This window comes from Vigna radiata, chromosome 4 (assembly GCF_000741045.1).
Source record: "Vigna radiata var. radiata cultivar VC1973A chromosome 4, Vradiata_ver6, whole genome shotgun sequence".
NCBI lineage: Eukaryota > Viridiplantae > Streptophyta > Magnoliopsida > Fabales > Fabaceae > Vigna > Vigna radiata.
This window is the reverse complement of record NC_028354.1, coordinates 14155912-14177155: the sequence shown is the minus strand read 5'-3', so window position 1 is coordinate 14177155 and position 21244 is coordinate 14155912. Positions and strand designations below refer to the sequence as shown.

Genomic DNA, 21244 nt, shown 5'->3' with positions numbered 1-21244 from the left:
TAGAAGAAAGTTATACTCGAAACCTTGGCCTTTTAACCTAGTTTGTGATGTTAATATTTCTTACAGTGGTACAAAATTCGCTTCCAATGACAGGTTGGTAACACTTCTGAAAGCTGAGGGTCTAGTTGCAAGGAGTTTGAGAGGAGTGAAACCCTCTTTATTCTTATGTGTGCTAAGGGAATCATAGTAATGCACTATTATCGCAGCAAAATCTGCACCATATCCATAAAAATATATATACTGATCATTATATATAGCGTTTTCTCATGTCAAATAAAAATACAAAATATTACATAAAGTTGCTTATTGTTAGTATTTTGAGGTCGTGAAAGGAACAGTTGATGGGATAGAGAAAATTTAGAGATAGTGGAATTAGAGAAAATATGGAGATAGTAGTTGAAAGAAGTGTTGTAGTTGTCTTTAGTTGTAGTAGATGTTGTCTTGATTTGTTTCTTTTGGCTTACTTACAAATGATCCAATCACCCCAATTTATACTAGTGGCACCTCCATAACCAATGGTTAGGACCACCACAACATTAATCTAAGGGTCATTATTCATTCTCTAGAAATTTCTAAAACATTCCTATAATTCTAAACTTATCTAGAGACATCTTATGGATAAGCATCTCTAGATATTTTTGTTCATCTCTCTAAGTACTTTTAAGTTGTGGAGTATATGCAACTATAAGTTGTCATCTTCACATAATTTGTCAAACTCGTGAGATGTGTACTCCTTGCCACGATCACTTCTAAGTACTTTTATTTATTTTCCACTTTGCTTTTCAACAAGGGCCTTGAATTTCTTGAATACTCTGAAGACTTCTGACTTTGCCTTTAAGAAATAGACCCATGTTTTTCTAGAGAAGTCATTAATGAAGAGAATGAAATACCTGTTATTGTGATGTGAAGGTGTTCTCATCGGTCCGCAAACATCGGTATCAATCAACTCCAATAAGTCTTTTGCTCTCCATGCCTTGTCTGTCGAGAATGGTAATTGATGTTGTTTTCCGAGGAGACATCCTTCGCATGATTAATTATTCTCCTTCAAGCATGGAAGATCTCTCATCATGTTTTTCTTATATAGAAGATTTAAGGCATGTGTGTTGAAGTGGCCAAATCTCCTATACAAAAGCCATGAGTCATCAACTTCTACCTTCATGGCAATATTAGTTCCAAGTTTAAAGCTTATAGGAAAGCTTCTATTTCTCTTCTCCATTTTTACTTGGCTGATGGATGTCGCAACCCATACAAATTTGATGTGCATGAAACAATGCAGTATAGTGCTAGGAAGTGACTCCTAGGTCGTCTCTTAAGGACCAAACTGTGGTTCAAGAATCAGGTCTCACACGAAAGGAGGGGGGGGGGTTGAAAGTGTTTTGAGATGAGAATTAAACTAAATTAAAATGCATGGAAATTAGACACAACCGAAGATAATTAAAAAAAACATTAAAGTGCATGAAAACATTAAATTGAACGGATAGTAAGTGAAGACAAGTCAAACGGCACAATCAGAGATTAAACTGTCTAAACGCAATAAAACCAAAAAATGCATAATTCATCAATGCAATAGATAAATATCTAAACATAATTAAAGCTATTAAATTTCAATACTTAATTAAAAAGATTAAAAGCTAATCAACATTAAATATAAAATATCCTAAAACAAACATCAATTAAGAAAACATGATTTCTATTCTACTTAATCACGTGACCAATGTGCTTTTAATTGGAAGGAAAATATTCCTCTCTTCTCAAGGCCAAACACGTCATACTTCTATGCTTAAACAAAGATGATGAATGAAAATGATGTGCTCTCCTAGAATAGCAAATTAACGTTTCCCAATTCCTAGAAGCAAAGTGGAATGAGTCCATTCTCCCTTGGGTATTACCGTGTGCACCATATTGAAAGCAAATGAAAATATATTGAAAGCAAATGGAAATTGGAAGCAACCTAATTCCAGGTGGGCCCTACCAAAGGAAATTGAAAGTGAATGCTCCAAAAGCTAGGTTCAACTACCGTGCCACACTCCAAGAAATTGAATGAAGATATTCCATCAACTTCATCTACCAAACACGAACAACTCTTCTAAAACAATGATCTTTGCCTTTCAAAACTCAAGTCTACCTACCCTACCTACCATGATGGGACAATACCTTTGCTAAATGAAACAAAATGAAAATAAACTTTTCTCTCCTAATCACCATCTCATCTACAGCAAACCAAGTATGAGTTAATGAACTTCTTCCACACTACACCGTACACTAGCTCCCATCTAATCACTTTCTTCTTTTTTTTTCAAAGAAATAAAATAAAAACATTGCTACCAAATGTCCCAGCCTATACACTCTCACTTAATCCACTTTTCATTCATCAAAAGCAAAGAAATACTACACCCTTGCAGAGACGTAAACTGCTTCTAGAAATTTGAAAATGTTTCTTCTAAATTGAAAGCAAGGCATCACCGTACATGTGGAATTAAAAGAAGTAAAGGAAAAATATAAAGGAAAAGTAAAGATGTTTCTTGTCATTCATCCAATACCCAAAAGCTCAATCATTGTTCCAAGTTTCCCCCACAAAATCGTTCCAGCTCTCCAAAGAAAATTGCCGAGAGCCCTCCTCTCACGTTGCAGCAACTTCTCTAAGAAATATTTCAAGCACCAATGTTCCAGCAAGTAACAATGGAAGACTTCATAAAATAAAATGAATTGAAAAGTGAAAGAGCTCCTTTATTCAACCAAAATCCAGCAAGGTAAATATCATTTTTGAAGAACTAGTTCCGTAAAAAAAAAAGAATTGCTCCCAGCCCTCCCAAATCAGAATCTGCCGAGAGTCCTCCAAGTGAGTGACGGCTGATGGCTTCTTTTTTCCTAGGATCAAGTGTCTTAAAAATTAGGGTGGGGTCCACCCAACCCTAGGGTGCCATGTGTCTATTTTTTAGTATTGGGCTCAACAACAAATACCAAAAATTGGCCCACAATGTCAAAGTTTGTCTAAAAATTCTAAACTACTAAATTAGAATACAACTAATTCTAAAACGCTTATGGATGAGTCTTGATTTCTTTTGTCTCCATCCTAATGCTTCAAAATATATCTCCAAAATTTTCCTTGCAAATAATAATGCAAATAATTAGCTCAGAAAATTCAAATTAATTAAAATTAGAATTTCCGGTCAAATTAAGCACAATTCCCTGATTAATTCTAGCACAATAAACTAAGTAAAGTCAAGAAAATATTGACTCATCATTGGCCAATTTCTATCATTTTATTGTCATAAATTTTGCATGTATCTTTCTCAAAATGAAGTGAATATCCATTCTCCATCATTTGGCCAATACTTAAAAGATTTTATTTAAGATTTGAAACTAGTAAAACATCCTTGATGAATTTAGTACATTTCTCTATCTCCACCATGACAGTTCCTTTGCCTCGAGAGTCCGCTGTGGTGCCATTTCCTAGCCAAACTTTGATATTGAGAGATTTATCAATGTCTTTGAAGATGCTTTGATCTTTCTCCATGTGATTGTTGCATCCACTATCCAAGTACAAACTTCCTTCTCCACCAGGAAATTCTTGATTGGCGTAGAATAAGAGTTTCTCCTGAGTATCTTCTTCAGCAAAGTTTGCTTGATGCTTATTTTTATTACGACAATACTTTTCTATGTGACCAAATTTCTTGCAATAGTGACATTGAGGTTTTCCATGATGCCAACAATCTTTTTCCAAGTGACTTGTCTTTCTACAAATGTCACGTGGAGGATATTTTCCTTGACGAGTCATAGAGAAGCTTCTAGATTTTTCTTTATTTCTAGAAATTTCTTCTCTACTTTTATTTCCTTCACATTCTTTCTGAGACCGATTTTTTAGTTTTGATTGAAAGGCGTTTTCAACCGAGTCTTCTTTATGTCTTTTCAATCTTTGTTCATAAGCTTCAAGAGAGCCCATTAGTTGTGTTATTGATAATGTAGCCAAATCTTTTGTTTTTTCATATTTTTGTGCAATTGCATCATATTTTTTGGGAATAGAAATTAAAATTTTCTCAACAATTTTTTTGTCAAGATTAATTTCCCCAAAGGCTCTCATTTGACTAACTATTTCTTTTATTCCAAAATAATAGTCTTTGATGGTCTCAGATTCCTTCATTCTTATATATTCAAACTCTCGTCCTAGAGAATGAAGCTTAACATTATGTACCTCATCACTTCCTTGAAATTCCTCTTGTATTATGTTCCAAGCTTGCTTTGCACTTGTGGCACCAATTATCCTTGGAAAAATTGTGTCATCAACTGCTTGTTGAAGAGTAAATAAAGTCCTTGAGTCCTTTTGCTTGCTGTCCTCCAACTCCTTCTTTTGACCTATAGTAAGAGTGGAAGTATTGAATCTCTCTTCTATAATATCCCATAAATCTTGAGAGCGGAAGAATGTCTTCATTTTGACACTCCAAAGATCATAATTTTCTCCTGTGAAGATAGGTACTGGAATTGATGATGCTTGATTGGTAGTAGCCATGAGTTAAGAAAATATTTTTGGAGGTAGTACAAAATGGAGTTATAGTTTTGTTTAAGGTAGTTGAAAATTTTATCTACGCCTAGTAGATGACCGAATGTTGCTCTGGTACCACAGTTAGTATTTTGAAGTTGTGAAAGGAACCGTTGATGGGATAGAGAAAATTTAGAGATAGTGAATGTAGAAAAAATATGGAGATAGTTGAAAAAAAGTGTTGTTGTTGTCTTTAGTTGTAGTAGATGTTGTCTTGCTTTGTTTCTTTTGGCTTACTTACAAATGACCCAATCACCCCTATTTATACTAGTGGCATCTCNTTAACCAATGGTTAGGATCTTGCCACCACAACATTAATCTAAGGGTCATTATTCATTCTCGAGAGGTTTCTAAAACATTCCTATAATTCTAAACTTATCTAGAGACATCATTCTAGAATCCTTCTAGATAGGATTTTTCTAGAAATCTATTTGGGCCTTCTCTAGTCTTGGACTTTTATCTTATATGCCCAATTTACATTCTAACTTTTTTTTCTTAGAAGCTTTTACATTCTTCTAGAATTTGCATTAAACATTAATACTTATCTAGTTATTAAGTAAAGAAGTGAATATAGTTGTTAATTTGCATCTTTTTCATAACTTACATATATAGCAATTAATTAGCAGTCTACCAAAAACAATACATATAGTGATGAGATGGAAGAGAAGATAGGTACGAGAAAGATACCAAAATACTCTCTCATGATAGCACAATGAAGAATAGTGTCACCATTGTCTTGCACAAGATCATATAAGGGAGCGCTGTAATCAGAAAGGTTAAGATAAGAAAAGGTCTGTTTCTTTCAATTGATAACAGTTGTGGTGTCTCTCCATGTTTGTTTTTTCGGCTCACCCAGTAAATCCTCTCTTTGTCCGTTCCTATGATCTACTTACATATCTTTGCGAAGCCCCTTGAAGCCGCAATAAGGGTATCCGCTCCATCGTTCCCTATTTCTAGAGCCTTTAGCCTCGCTTCTCGGCTGTGTTCGATAATGGCATTCACAAGGTTGTGAACCACAACTTCTTCGTCCAAATCCATGACCACATGTCTTTGATCTCCTTTATTACCGTGACGTCCGCCATGATTATAGCGACAATGGTCCCCTCTTCAAAGTTTTTGGACACCGACTATATATTCCTAGGACGGATTGATATTTTAGATAATTGGAACTCATTATAAAAATAAATAATAATAATAATAATAATGGTAATAAATAATTTGGTTGTGGGCTTATTACCAAATAAGGCTTAAATAACCTATTCAAATCCAAGTATGCAGTTTTCTGCAATCAAAGGTAAATTTGAGTGATCTTATTAATTAAATACGAAGCGTATGAAACTTGTTAATTACACCCTGATATTGAATTTCTTGCTATTTTAGGAATTTTTCAACCATTCAAAGCACATGATTGTTGATGAATATCTTGAGATGACGGAAGTTCAGCACATAAAACCTGCTATTTCAGACAATTTCTTTGGAAGTTTCAAGGAATTGGAATTTGATGCAGCATGCAAAAGAACTGTCGTAATTCCATTTCATGTACTTCCTTACTTGAAGAACTTAGAAGAATTGAATGTGCATAGTTCTGATGCAGTAAAGGTAATATTTGACATTGATGAAAATGAGGACAAGACAAAGGGAATAGTCTCTAGTTTGAAAAAACTTACTTTAAACAAGTTGTCAAATTTGAAACATGTATGGAAGGAAAATTCCACAGGAATTATCAGCTTTCATAATTTGCAAGAAGTGGTTGTTAATGATTGTGGAAGTTTGATAACATTGTTCTCTTCATCCCTAGCAAGAAATCTCGGGAAACTTAAGAAGCTTGAAATAACCGATTGTGGAAAACTGGTAGAAATAGCTGAAAAGGAAGATGGAATGGAACATGGAACCAAAATAATGTTTGAACTCCCTTGTTTGTCGTCGCTATTTCTTGTAAACATGCCACTCTTGAGTTGCTTTTATCCTGATAAGCATGATCTGGATTGTCCGTCATTAGAAGCCTTATTTGTGGGCTATTGTCCTAAATTGAAGCTATTCATATCAGACATTGATGAAAATCAGAAAGGAGCTATAGAGGCTCAAATTAGCCCACTGCAACAACCTATGTTTTCAGTTGAAAAGGTAAAAGAAGCATCAACATTTACACTTTTATGAGTTTCCTTTTCTTTCCATTTTTCTTTTAATGCTTCTAACTAACAACACTTACACTTTTTCTTTTGAATATGTTTGTCCTCAATTGTTAGATTCCTCCCAAAATAAAGGTTTTGGCACTCAATGAAGAAAACATTATGTTATTTAGAGAAGTACAGTTGCTACAAGACATTCTTTGCAATATAGTTTTTCTTTGGTTGTGCTTTGAGGATGATAAAAATGAGAAAGATAGTTTGCCTTTTGACTTATTTCACAAGCTACCCAATTTATTCAGTCTTATGATACAAAAATGCTTTGGTTTGAAGGAGATATTTCCCTCTCAAAAACTTCAAGTTCACGACAGAGAACTTGTGGGATTGAAAGAATTATTCTTGCTAGATCTTAGAGAGTTAGAGTTGGTGGGCTTAGAACACCCTTGGGTAAAACCGTACTCTGAAAAGCTTCAAGTGTTAAAGCTTCACAATTGCCCTCAGTTACAAAAATTAGTTCATTGTGCAGTGTCTTTCATCAATCTTAAAGAATTGCGAGTGGAAGACTGTGAAAGGATGGAGTATTTATTCACATTTGCAACTGTCAAAAGTTTGGTGAAACTTGAGACCCTAATCATAAATAGTTGTGAATCAATGAAAGAAATTATTAAAGATGAAAATGAAGATGGTTGTGCTGAGATGGTATTTGGACAACTCAAATCAATCAAGCTGGAATCATTGCCAAGACTTGTAAGGTTTTATTCAGGGAAGGCCACTCTGCAATGCTCATATTTAAAAATGGTAATGGTAGTTGAATGTCCGAGTATGATAACTTTTTCTGAAGGAGTCATCAAAGTGCCAATGCTTTCAGGAATTCAAACATCTAAGGATTCTAAATTAATATTCCATGAGGATCTCAATACAACTATCGAGAAATTGTTTCACCAAGAGGTAAGAATTCATTCTCTCAATTCAATTATTACCACCAGCTAAAAAATTATGCATATGCATTCATATTATCATTAATAAATAAGTGAAAATTTTCTTTTAATAAGAAAATTGCAGGCAGCCTCCTAATACATTTATATGTTAAGGTCTTCAAATAACACTATACATATCGATTGTAAAATTGTAAATGTTAATAACACTATATTAACATAAAGAAGTTGTTACAAAACATTCAAATAAACTGTCAGGAGACTTAATAATCACCTTATTGACTTTATAAGTATTTCATGTTTACTTTGCTTCATCTTCTTCAGCTTCAGCTTCCTTTTCTCCCCATTTACATTTACTGTCGAATTCAACACATATATTTCGCTTTCTCTTTCTTACATGGTTTATATATTGTATATTTTTTCTCTATTTTTTCATATATATTTGCTCATTCTTTTAATGAGCTTAAACAACACATTTTTTTTATCCTTTTGTACTTTTCCTTTATTATTTTCCTATCTTTATTCTAATTGGGTCTCTTGGCCTTATATTTCTTTCGTTTTAATTACAACTATCGTTATTTCATAGGATCTTCCGCTTTAATTATGAGCCCAAAACATTCTATCGTTATTACTCTCTCCTCTCTTTTTTAAAGATATGATTAGGTATGTATTAAAAAATAGAGAATTCAGTTATATGATTAAATTTGTTTTAAACTTACTTATTTTTCTCTAAAAACTATCCTAAATATCAATGACATATAGTGTTGTTCTTTTTGAATATTTTTATTCTTTGAATCTCTCTCAATAAAAGAAGGTCTGATTATGCTTTTATTAATACAAATTTAAGATAAATGTAGCTTTGGACTCTTAAAATTATTTAAATTTCCAAACACTAATATTAGTGGACTAAAATTATTTTAACCCTCAAAGTTATTGTTTATGTACTAAAATCATACTTTTGAAATTTGAAGAGTATTTTTGTGGAAAAGATGTGCCAAAGACATTTTAGGTAGCTTCTTACATAAATACGAAACCGTAGTAGTCAAAAAATATGAATTGAGAATTACGTTCAATTTTTTCTACATAATGAGTTTTTAGGTTTAAGGTTCAACAATACATAATATAATTTAAAAATAAATGGTTTCTAGAAAAAAATAAAAAATAGTTCACGTTTTTTACTTTTAACGAAATTTCAAAATAAAATTTACAAAACATTTTAAAAAAATTCCAATTGATTCTTCAGGACAAAACTGTAATTTTTAAAGCTGATTTTGTTCAAGTTTTCCAGTTTTTGATTGGAGATCGGATTGGTAAGTCTAATGAACCAAATACTATAGAACAATTGGATTGGAGATTGAGTCTGTAATTCTAAAAGGCCAAACACTAAATGAGTTAATCCATTTTTCCGATTCAACTGCTCGGTCTATTTCTCAAAACAAATCTACTTGTTATCACTTCATTGTCCTTTTATAAATTTTCTTCTTCTTTTTCTCATTTTGGTCAGAAAACCTTCAGCCGTCGTTTATTTTCATTTTTCTCTTTTTGTATCTTTGATAATTGGCACCTTTTATAAATATAAATAGATAAATAAATAAGCTGCAGGCCTATTACCAAAATGTGACTTAAGTATTCATTTAAATCCAAGTGACCTTAATCAAATATCAAGCATGTGAAACTTGTCCATTACTCTAACATTGAGTTTCTTGACTTGGAAGGAATTTATGGAATATTCAAAGCGTATGATTCTTGAAGACTATCTTGGGATGTCTGGAGTTTACCACACAAAACCTATTGTTTCAGACAATTTTTTTGGTAGTTTCAAGAAATTGGAATTTGATGCAGCATGCAATAGAACTATTTTAATTCCATCTCATGTACTTCCTTACTTGAAGAACTTACAAGAATTGAATGTGAAAAAATCTGACGCAATGCAAATAATATTCGACATTAACGAGTGTGAGGTCAAGACGAAGGGAGTAGTTTTTGGTTTGAAAAAAATTACTTTAAAGAACTTGTCAAATTTGAAACATATATGGAAGGAAAATTCCTCAGGAATTGTCAGCTTTCAAAATTTGCAAAAAGTGAATGTTAATGGTTGTGGAAGCCTAGTAACATTGTTCCCTTTATCACTTGCCAAAAATCTTGGGAAGTTGGAGACACTTGATATTAAGAAGTGTGAGAAAATGGTAGAAATAGTTGGAAGGGAAGATGAAATGGAACATGGAACGACAATAATGTTTGCATTCCCTTGTTTGTCATATCTATATCTTGAAATGATGCCACTGTTGAGTTGCTTTTACCCTGGAAAGCATCATCTAGAATGTCCCTTGTTAGATAAGTTATATTTGGAATGTTGTCCTAAGATGAAGCTATTCAGATCAAGCTTTGATGATGACAGTAAAAAAGAAGTTTTAGAGACTCCAATTAACTTGTTACAACAACCTTTGTTTTCTATTGAAAAGGTAATGAAGCATTATAATTTAACCTTTTGTGTTTCCTTTTCTTTTCATTGATATATTTTTCTCTTATATATTTTTCATTGAATTTGCTTGACTTCAATTTGCAGGTTTCTCCCAAACCGGAGGGGTTGACACTTAATGAGGAAAACATTAAGCTAATGAGTGATGCACGTTTGCCAGAAGACCTTCTTTGTAAATTAAAATATCTTATACTATCCTTTGAGGATGATAACAATGGGAAAGATAGTTTGCCTTTTGATTTCTTTCACAAGCTACCCAATTTAGAATGGCTTACAGTACGAAAATGCTTTGGTCTGAAGGAGATATTTCCCTCTCAAAAGTTTCAAGTTCACGACAAAGTACTTGCTGGATTAAAAGGATTATGTTTGCTGGAATTAAAGGAGTTAAAGTGTATAGGTTTAGAGCACACATGGGTACAACCATACTCCAAAAAGCTTGAATTGTTAAGGCTTCACAATTGCCCTGGAGTAGAAAGCATAGTTTCTTGTGCAGTGTCATTCATCAATCTTAAAGAGTTATATGTGAAGCTCTGTGAAAAGATGGAATATTTATTCACATTTGCAACACTCAAAAGTTTGGTGAAACTTGAGACTCTAAGCATAAAGAAGTGTGAATCAATCAAAGAAGTTGTGAAAAAGGACGATGAAGATGGTTGTGATGAGATAGTATTTGGAAAGCTCAGATCAATTAAGCTGAATTCCTTACCAAAGCTAGTAAGCTTTTATTCAGGGAATGCCACTTTGCAATGCTCATATTTGAAAAACGTCATGGTAGCTGAATGTCCCAATATGATAACTTTCTCTCAAGGACTCATTAAAGTGTCAATGTTTTTGGAGATTCAGACATCAAAAGATTCTGATTCAATATTTGACGGCGATCTTAACACAACGATCCAAAAGTTGTTTCACAATCAGGTAAGAACTGATTAATAATATTTAGTAATAGAATGATGTTATATATCCTAAGTGTTTTCTTCACTCATCATACTTTTAGAATGAAACTCATTGGTGCATGTCCGTTATTGTGATGCAATCTGTTATTTTGCAATGCTCAATGAATTTCAGATATAATAAAGCGTGTGTTGTTAAGTGGCTTAATATAAGAAGAGAGAAAAAATGAAATAGAAAGGAAGCTGGCGAGCTTCTTAAAGGAAGATAGTGTTAAACAGTGTATTCCTAGCACTTTTCGGTTATTGAAATTGAAAGTGTCTTTTTCAATACAATGTCAAAACTTTCATTGTAAACTGAAAAAGATCTCATTATAATCTTTATCCAACGAACAATCCCAGGTTCTTTATAAAATCTTTTAGCTTAAAAAAAACCTGAATCTTTTATATAATGTTTTTTCTATCAACACACTTTTTTACATATATTCAGATAATCCATCAGTCATGATGACAGTAATGAGCGTTTGGAGTTCTTCCTGTACCATTTGGTAAGTGTATATGTATTCCTGCATTTGGAGTTCTTATTCCTACATGTCAACCATACTTCAAATTCCTTCCTTTAAAATCTTAGTAGTGTTTGATATTTTATTTAGCATATTTTCCCTTTCTTCATATTTATATACAACACTAGAAATTGAAATTAATGACTATTTTCCATGTCCAAGTTGGAGAGCAGTTACTAATTAATGCCACACCCAAAATTATATATTTTATTTAGTTGTATACATAAATTTGAAAACAGCAGTTATTTTTTTTAGGTATAACTATACTCTTAATTCTATTATTATGATTGTATGAGACTTATTTATTTTTTTTCAAATTTAATTGCAGTTATATATTAAAACTAATACAATAAAATTGGTTCACTATAAATTTTTTATATCTCGAAACTCTTAAATTCTCTCTTTCTTTTTATTTCAACATCACCAAATGTTTAATCTTTTAAAATTATTTTCTAGCTAAAATTAATTAATTACAAGACTATATTTTACCAAAATTAACAACTTATATGTTTCTTTGGGCTCTTTGAAACCTTCCATTGTATATATCTTTAAAAGTCATATTCATTATATTGTTAAATTACTTTTATCTCAAATCTCTAGAAATGTTTATAAGAAGATTGAGAAAAAAAGAGTGCAAAACACTACAAGAAAAAAAAAGTTCATTATCTACAATAAAAATACGTAGGAAAGACAAAAAAATTCGTAAATAACACAATATTATTTACGAATTAATTATGGATAAAAATTCATAGATAAAATATTTGTAAGTAACATTACCTATAGATTTTTCTCTCGATAATTACTTATAAATTTGGAGACATTTCACCTCTAAAAAAATTGTGTAAAAGTTTCATCTTTTAAAGGAAAGTAATTTGGAAGTATAGAAATAATAGAATGTATATGGCTCACCGAAAGAGATGAGTCACTTGTAGTGGAGTGAAAACCAAAAGCAGTTAAAGTTTGACTGAGTTTACTAAACCATGATCTTTGGAGCTTATTTTAATCCATATATAGCTTTATATGAAGTTTACAAACAAGTTAGGATCATGAGAGAGAAAAACCATGTGGTTGTTGCATGTAAGCATCTTCATGTAAAATACCATGGATAAAAGCATTATTTATGACAAGTTGATGAATAGGCCATTTAGCTTAAACAACATATATAGGTGAGAACAACTCTAATAGTAGAAGGCTCGGTTATAGGACTAAAAGTTTTATTAAAATCCAAACCTGATATTTGATTATACTAATCTCTTGTGTCGTTGAAAGCTACCATTAGCATTGTGTTTAGTGTGAATGACCCACTAGCAGCCAACCACATTAGCACCAGCAGGGAGTGATGTAAGAGTTCAAGTATTATTGGCCAGAAGAACATTACATTCTTCTTGCATAGTTTGAAACCAGGCTGGATCCTTAAGAGCTTCTTTAATAGTGACAATATCAACAATAGATGATTTAACCATGGTATTGAAAACATTTGGTTTGAAAATGCTTGCTTTAGATCGTGTGACCATGGGATGGACATTATTATATGGGACTTAGTAGCATTCAGTTGGGTGTGAAGTAGAATAAGGTTAGGAGAAGGGGACATGGGAGTTATGGGTATCCAATATGTGTGAATAAATGTGAGAGTCAGTGTGTCAAGCAGTGGGTGAATGAGTGTTACTAGCAGTGGTAAGAGTTTGATTGAGTGTGATTAGCATCTAAAAAGGCGATATAATATTTGGCACCATTTTTATATTCAGTAACAGAGTTAGAAAAAGGCAACTAGTGCGACTTGGCTAAATATGACGCAATATTGTGCTTATGTTTGTGGAAACCGTTTTCTTGAGCCAATAATAACGCCTCAATTTCTTCAAGAGTGTATGGATTAATACGAGAAGTGTTAAGAACATCAAAGAGGCACACTTGTTTTTATACAAATTTGCTCCAAATTGAGTTACATTTAGTCTTTTGTTAATTTCCTTTTAAGGGGATTCACTAATCACAAATGATTACGAATGAGTTTAACCACTTCTGGTTTAAAACTAACCCACTAGTTAGACGAGTTTAACCAATCTTGGTATCACTAGTCTACCTAATTAGACGGTCTAACTTCATTGAGTTAACCTTTATAAGTGTTTTACTTCACTTCTAAAAAAAATAAAGTGTTATGAAAGATTACAAGAATAGAATGAATAACTCTCTTCGAGAGGATTTGAAATCAATACAATAATATTCTAAAAGATTTCGAAAGAACTTTTCTTTTCAAAGACAAACCTTAAGAGCTTAGAGAGAGGTAGTGTGAGCGCATTGCAATAATATGTTTCTTGGTGTTTTTCTCTTCATGCAACCCTTTGACTTCAAAATAGATTTGTTGCTTAGAGCTTTTGACTTTCTTCTACGGTTGTAGCCTTTAAGGTAAAGTCAGAAGCTAGGTTTCATCTTGGAAGAACAACTATGATGTGTATACGGAAAGAGTAGATAGAAAGCATGTATGAAACATTCTTTGAATAATTTTTTATCTCTTAACATTGTTCTAAGCAGACTTTTTGATAAAGGTGGAAATTTGCACAAAAAAAAGAGCACAACACAACTAAAATAGAAGTACTAGAAAGTGTTTAGGCATAATTCAAGTACTATCGTTTAGAGTTGTCTCTTTGAATAACATGATGTCATTTAGGAAAACAAGTTATATTGTTATGTGTTGTTCTAAACTTGCATTAGAAGCGGTTTATTTTAAATGCTCTGTTATAATTCCTTATAACATTTATTGTTTATCCTAGATGGTCAAACAATCCTTAGACGCTTTGATATCATTTAGGGTATTTGAGGTGTAGTGTTTAGCACTTCTTATCTTTCATCTTAGACAATCAAACGTTATTTCGTTTAGACGTTATGTTAAACTTCAAAAAAGATTTACTTAGACGATCTTGTTTTATCAACACATAGGATAGTTTATTTCTGATAAAAATATGGGTTGAGCCCAAACACACCAAATTAGGTTTACACATTTCTAAGCGTTCCAATTAGTTTGACAAAAACAATCAAGACCTATCAATTTTATTAGATTGGAGTAGTCGTGGAGGTTAGAAACCACCAATTGATCTTGTTGGTGGTATTCAAGATGTGTGTGTGGGATTGAGAGAAGTGGTTGTCGCATTATCACAGGAGATGGATTTTGGTGGAGGCACATATCCATCCAAGAAATTCATCAATTTGAGTCCCCGAATGGTGGCAAGAACTTGTTGCTGCCAAAGAAGAAAATTGTCATAATCAAGTTTTAGAGAAATAGTAATATGAAAAGTAAGAGGAAGAAAATTGGAAGAGGAAGGAGATGAATCAGAGTTGATAGTGGCGGAAGATGACGAACTCATGGAGAAAAGTTTTTGCTCTAAATACCATATAAGGAGAAAGAGATACAAGGGTTCAAAAGGAAATAATTATTCTATTATAATTGATTAAAAACAGAGAGCATAAGACTTATATAAAGAAGAACATAACCCGTGTGTTATTCATTTCTCTTAATTGTCTCTCTTATTTAATAAGTGGAGACACATTAAAAGATAAGATCGATCTTTAAATCTCAATACAACAAAAAGAATGTTTATAAAATACTTATAAGATTTCATTTGAATAAATTAGGTGGCCAACTACACATGGATCAGTGTAACTATAAGAGTATGCTGTTTACCAGATACCTTTTCATAACTATTTACAAGGGACTGTATGCCCCATCAGAATGGTTGAATATCATTCTCATTTATTGTCATTGCATGAATTTGATTACTTTATTTGAAACAAATTAGTTAAACTTCTGTACATATAATTGTTCTTTTATTTTTTTTTGTTTTTGTTAAGCTAGCTGTGATTGCCGCATTGCATTCTCAGAGGTGGAGGAACAATGATGATACAAGTATCATGAACAAAAGTTTATTCTAAGTCTTTTTTTGTTGTTTGAAATGCTTGAAATACAAATAACTTTGGACCTACATGGCCATCTATTGTATGGGATTAAGTTAGTTATATTCTGTATGCATGTTAGTTCTGAACCTAAAATACTTTGAAGATTGAACTTCGTAACAATGTCATGTCTGTCACCCCTTAAAAATGTGTTTGAATTGAGACTTTATAAATACCAAATTGTCAGTTGAATAATTTCAATTGATTATAATTTTCATGATTACGTATATGAATTTTGATATAGAAAGTATAATTTAAAATAAAAATGAGTAAAGAAGAGGGAACCTGCAAGGTGAGCAGGCCAATGGCCATCACTGGTTTGTAGTGTGGAAAGGTAAGATGCAGCCATCTTCATTGTGTGTTGCAAGCACTTCACAGCCTATGATATTGACCAATGGAAGGGCTTCAATCGCTCGCATTGTGTTCGATGCTCTTGTAAGTCTCTCTTCTTTCCTTAGTTACTGTTTCAAAACTACTTTTTCTTCATCGTTTTCAAGTATAATCAATAATTAATTATTTTTTATTCTGGTTATAGTGCAAACATACCAATCATGTTTATTATATTGATAATGATAATTATATATTATATACATCACAGACGCATTACTACAGTGACAAAGCTTTGATTTTTCCCTCCATGTTCTGCTAGAGATTTTAGTCATGAAATATTGGAACTCAAGCCATGATATCTATAATGTGAAGTTTGCTCATATTGATTTGACTCACAAAAAGCTATTGTGATAAGAGTAGCAAAGGAGAGAGAATAATACAATTTGATTTTTAAATTTAAAATGTGTTTAACAAATAAAAAAAGTTATTGTGTTAAGAAGAATCCAAAAGAGTAGAAGAGAGAGAATGAAAAAGTTAACTCCGTATTTAACGGAAAGGATAATGTTGACACAAAATTTATTAAATGAGAACAACTTTTACACACTTTTGAAACAAGAGACTGAATTGACATTAGTCAGCAAAACTAAAGATAAAATAGGCTATTAAACCTGAATGAAATAAAGTGTACAATTGCTATTTTATGAGTACTATAGGTGGTAAATATATTTTTGTAATATAATTATTTTTTTATCATGAAATTAGAGCTGTCAAAACGGGTAACCCGGCTTGACTCGGCCCGACCCATCACGGGTTGGTCACTTAGTGAGTCAATCCAACCCGGCTCATTTATTAGCGAGCCAGAAAAATTTGAACCCAGCCCAACCCACCACGGGTTGGTGGGTAAACGGATTGGCTCACTAACTCACTTAATTACAATTTAAAAAAAATACAAATTTTCTATAATTCACTCTAAACAAATTTCACTCCCAAATTCCATTCCAAACATGGGCGTTTAATTAATTTCCTGCATTGCCATTCTTCACTCATCCTCATAGTATAAAACCTCATGAGTTGCTTGAATCTGTTAGCATACTCAGAGACCGTCATTCCCCCTTGAACCAGTTGGAGGAACTCCACTTCCTTAGCAAACCGGACGCTATTTGGGAAGTATTCTTCATAAAATCTATTCTTGAATATTTCCCAAGTGATAGGGAGATGTTCATCCTCCAGTAACATCTTGGTACTACTCCACCAATGACCGGCCTCTTCAGTCAATAGATACTCTGTAAAAGCCAGCCGGTTCTCATCTCCACACCTCTTGGCATCATAGATCCTCTCCATGTCACGAAGCCAGTGATCGGCCTCGTCTGCACTGCATTTTCCATCAAATTTTGCCGGACGGTGCTGGAGAAAGCTTTCCAGACTCCATTCAGTCTGTTGGTTTGATGAGGAACCGAACGGTCTGTCAGACTGCATTCCGTTCGTCAACAAATCAGCAATCTGCCTCTGGGTTGCTTCTGCCGAGGCTCTGGCTGCTTCAGAGTGTTGCATGGCCAATGCGTTTTGTTGGGCAAGGTTGGCATTCTGCTGCACTAGATTGGCATTCTGCTGTTGAAGTGCAGCTAAGACTGACTCCAACAGATTGTTCTCGCCGGACGTATCCCTAGCCATAGGTTGATGGGGTGGTCTTGGAGCCATTTTCTGATATCAACAGAAAGAAGGATCCATTAGTCCAGAAGAATCAGAATATTCCGATCGGACAAATGAGTACACAGCATAAACATGGTATACTCATAACCTACAGGTATTCTAAGGAAGAAACTGCTCTGATACCATTAATGTAACATCCCAATAAATATATAACATAAGTTACAATTCATTACTCGGAGTTAACATAAATAATAAGTGAGAACAGTTAAGGATAAGCATAGAGGTAAATATAGAAGGGAGAATTTAACATTGAAAATTTAAACTGTACAACAGTTTGATTAAGTACAATATTTACAAGTTAGACCGAACGGTCTTAGGCTAAGTTCATTGACCAAACGGTCAATCATAAAAGGCTTCCTATACATAGCATCTACAAAATATAAAACCAAGAGGAACAACTATACTAAGGACCGGACGGTCCCACATAGCGCTCAGGCACTGCTTCCACTGTGTCTTCCTGCGTGTCCTCCAGAGTAGCTTCCAAAGAAACATCTAGGTTATCCTCTGCTCACACCCAAAAAGGATGATCATTGCAAATGAAAAGAATGACCGAACGGTCGGATACCGAACGACAACATAGGCAAAGACACAAAGAATAAGGGTAAGCTTATGTAAATTTAATTAATGATTTCAGTATACATGTAAACAGATGAACAGAGCCAAGTCAACATATTACACACACAAGTACTACACATGCATGCTAAGTTCATCAATTTATGACCGACCACGACGACACTGTCCGGACGTATGAACATGTAGCTCGGTCGTCCCTAGCACCCGGTGTGGTGTAGTAATTGTCTCTCTGATCAGCTGCCACCCGAGGTTGGCCCTCAAACGATTATCTACTCATATAACCGCGGACCTCCTGCCATTCCCACGCATGAGTGACCTCTCTCTACTTGAGAAAGCGTCCTCACGGAATATCAGGATCAAGGACAACACCTGAGTCGTTCCCACATTCATACTTTACCAATCAATACCACATTCATGAGTTATTCCGCCAGTGGAATTCTCTTACTTAGTCAAATTCAACCAATGTTCCTTATTACTTCCAAACTGTTAGGACGTTGAGAGAATACCAGATATCCAATACCGAATCATAACCAATAGTGACCGAACGTTTTAAATCAAAAGGGGAAGCTGAGTCTCAAGAATTCAAGTAAGTGGCCGGACGGTCATATCAAAGGGAAAACTGAATACAGAAGAATGCCAAATGGTTGGTAAGATAGTTTTAACAATGATAATGAGACCATAACTCAGAGGTTGATGATAATGGATAGTCATCCGAACGGTTTGACAATAATATCATAAAATAGGAAATTAGACTGGTCAAAGGTTGGTCTATGACCAAACGCTTATCAGGCCGGACGGATTAAGAAATAAGGAATTTCTTTAAAGGAGTAAAAGGGTTTAGTCAATTTAAACCGGACGTTTCAATAGATAGGGTCTCACTAGACCATTCGGTCATTAAGTGACCGGACGGTTTCAAAAGGAAGAATATCCGATTGTAAGTTACAAATGTTATGTGCCAGCCTAAGGCCGAACACTTGTAAAGCCGAACGCTTGGTTTATGACCAGCATTCTTAAATAGCTATCAAAGAAACACTTAAAGGAAACCAATTTAGTTTTAGTAACTACACTAGGCAGATCAATCATAATAGACCGAACGGAACAGGGAAGACCGAACGGTCCTAATGACCTTCGATCTCAGATTCACATTTTTCTCTAAGTTTCATATATACTCTTATCAGTACAGAATTCATAGTTCATACTTATCATACAACTCATACAACACATACCATATTCAAATCATAAACAATCAACCCACATACTTTAGATATCAACATGCATTAAATCAGACATACTTTCAACCATACAGAAAATCATAAATTAAACTTTATAAGCTTCCCTTACCTCTAATTCCAGCTAAGATGTCTAAGGTAGGTTGGTAGAACAATTGCTCTAAGTTTCCCAAAGTCCACTGAAGCTTGAAAACCGGACGGATTAAGTGAGAGAGGAGACCACCAGAAGTCTTCAGGTGTGATCTGAAGGGTGATCGGAACAGTAAAAAGGGTTAGAATTCTAGAGAGAAGGTAAGGAGGTTTTAGAGAGAAGGAGGAGAATTTGAGATTCTCAGAGGGTTAAGTTTGAGGAAGAAGATGAAGTTTGCATGCAAAAGTGGCGTCAGTTCTTCTTTCTCACCTTATATACTGCCTCCCATCCGGACGGTTTGGCCAACTCCAGCGTGACACCTGACTTCCACTCCCAGGGTTTTTCTGCTATGCTGCCACTGCACGGATCACGAGGGGAAGGGAATTAAAAAGGTTGGCAGAGCTTGTCTCCCACTCACCAGGGAGAACCGGACGGTTGACAAGTGTACTCCACTTAAGTGGGGTATTTAATGGGGTGTGACATATGTTATTTTAAAATAAAAAAATATGTGAATGTCACTTTAGTAAAAGCATAAAGGAAATGAATACTTATTTAAAAATTAGATATGATCTTTATTTTTATGAGTAAATAAAATATAATTTTTTTATATGAGCAAATAAAATATAAAATAGATAAAACAATACCAAAACATAAATTTTTCTTCTTTTTTAGTAACATTTAGATAGAATCAATATAAGAAAATGAGAATGAAGCTGAATGCCATGTTTAGTAGTAAAAGATGGCTCTGTGAAAAACGGGTATAATGGTTTGTAAGAAGTGAATTATTCTTTGTCTTTTATAATTCTTAAAATATTGATTCTGGTGGCTAGAAATTTCTCTGCACATGTTTGTTTTAGGTGAATCATATTGGGCAACCTATTTTTCCATCGAACAAAACATATTAATGTATTATTTGTGTCATTACAGGTTGAAGTATCACTTCAACCGCCATAAGTTTTCAATATTAGTAGATTTGGATTCATTAGAAAACAAGTATTTAATTTTTTTAATTTAATGTTTGTTTGTTTGTTTCATGAATATTGTATTTTTTTTAAAATGTATTTTATGAAATATTATATTGGTATTTTGTTTAGGAATATTTTTGAATGGATAATCTTGGATTGCTAAGTATTGGTGCAATAAAAACATACATGATAATGAAAAAAGGAAATATTCTTAATGAATTGACCATCTTCTTTGATTCTCAATCAAAAGTAAGTTATTAAATAAGTTGTAGCATTATGCTCTAACTCTAAATTCATGTGATTTAGTTTAGAAAATTCCAAATTTAATGTACAGTAAAATGGTTGTGATGATTGGTATATATATTTGAGAGATTAAATTGCTTATTGTTTCTTGTTGAAAATCAATGGATACATGTTGTTTTGGTGCAAAAGTTTTGGGTTTAGTAAGGGACGTGGTTGATGGTTTTGTGTGGTATAAATATTGGTTTTGATGTATGATGTTTTATGCGAAAATATGAGGCTTGGCAGTGGATACATTGCTGGAGATAGTGCAGTAAATATTCTGGTTATGATAATATGTAAAACAATGGATTTTACCAACGGTTTTTGTTTTATTATTTAAGGTTGAAGTGTATAGACGGTTTTGGGTTATATATAATGGAAATAGTTTTTATACTTTTTTATTGTTTCATAAATTGAATATATTTTTTATTATTTCATAAATTAAATATATTTTTTTATTCTTTCAGCAAGATAATGATGCAAATGAGTCCAAGTTTCCTTTGATGATGCTTGTCATGATATTAATAAAAGAAAGTGGTGGAAATGTAAAGGAATA

General features: G+C 33.3%; 1 protein-coding gene across 1 annotated transcript in view; it reads left to right on the top strand.

The window, feature by feature from the left end:
- LOC106758399 overlaps positions 1–15626 on the top strand; it is a 29797-nt gene extending 14171 nt beyond the window's left edge. Inside the window, exons 7-11 of the mRNA XM_022779881.1 lie at positions 5918–6661; positions 6997–7611; positions 9314–10060; positions 10165–10992; positions 15368–15626. Coding sequence (XP_022635602.1) covers positions 5918–6661; positions 6997–7611; positions 9314–10060; positions 10165–10992; positions 15368–15448 — 3015 coding nt within the window. The 3' untranslated portion in view covers positions 15449–15626. The remainder of the gene's footprint in view (positions 1–5917; positions 6662–6996; positions 7612–9313; positions 10061–10164; positions 10993–15367) is intronic.
- Positions 15627–21244: the final 5618 nt, after the last annotated feature.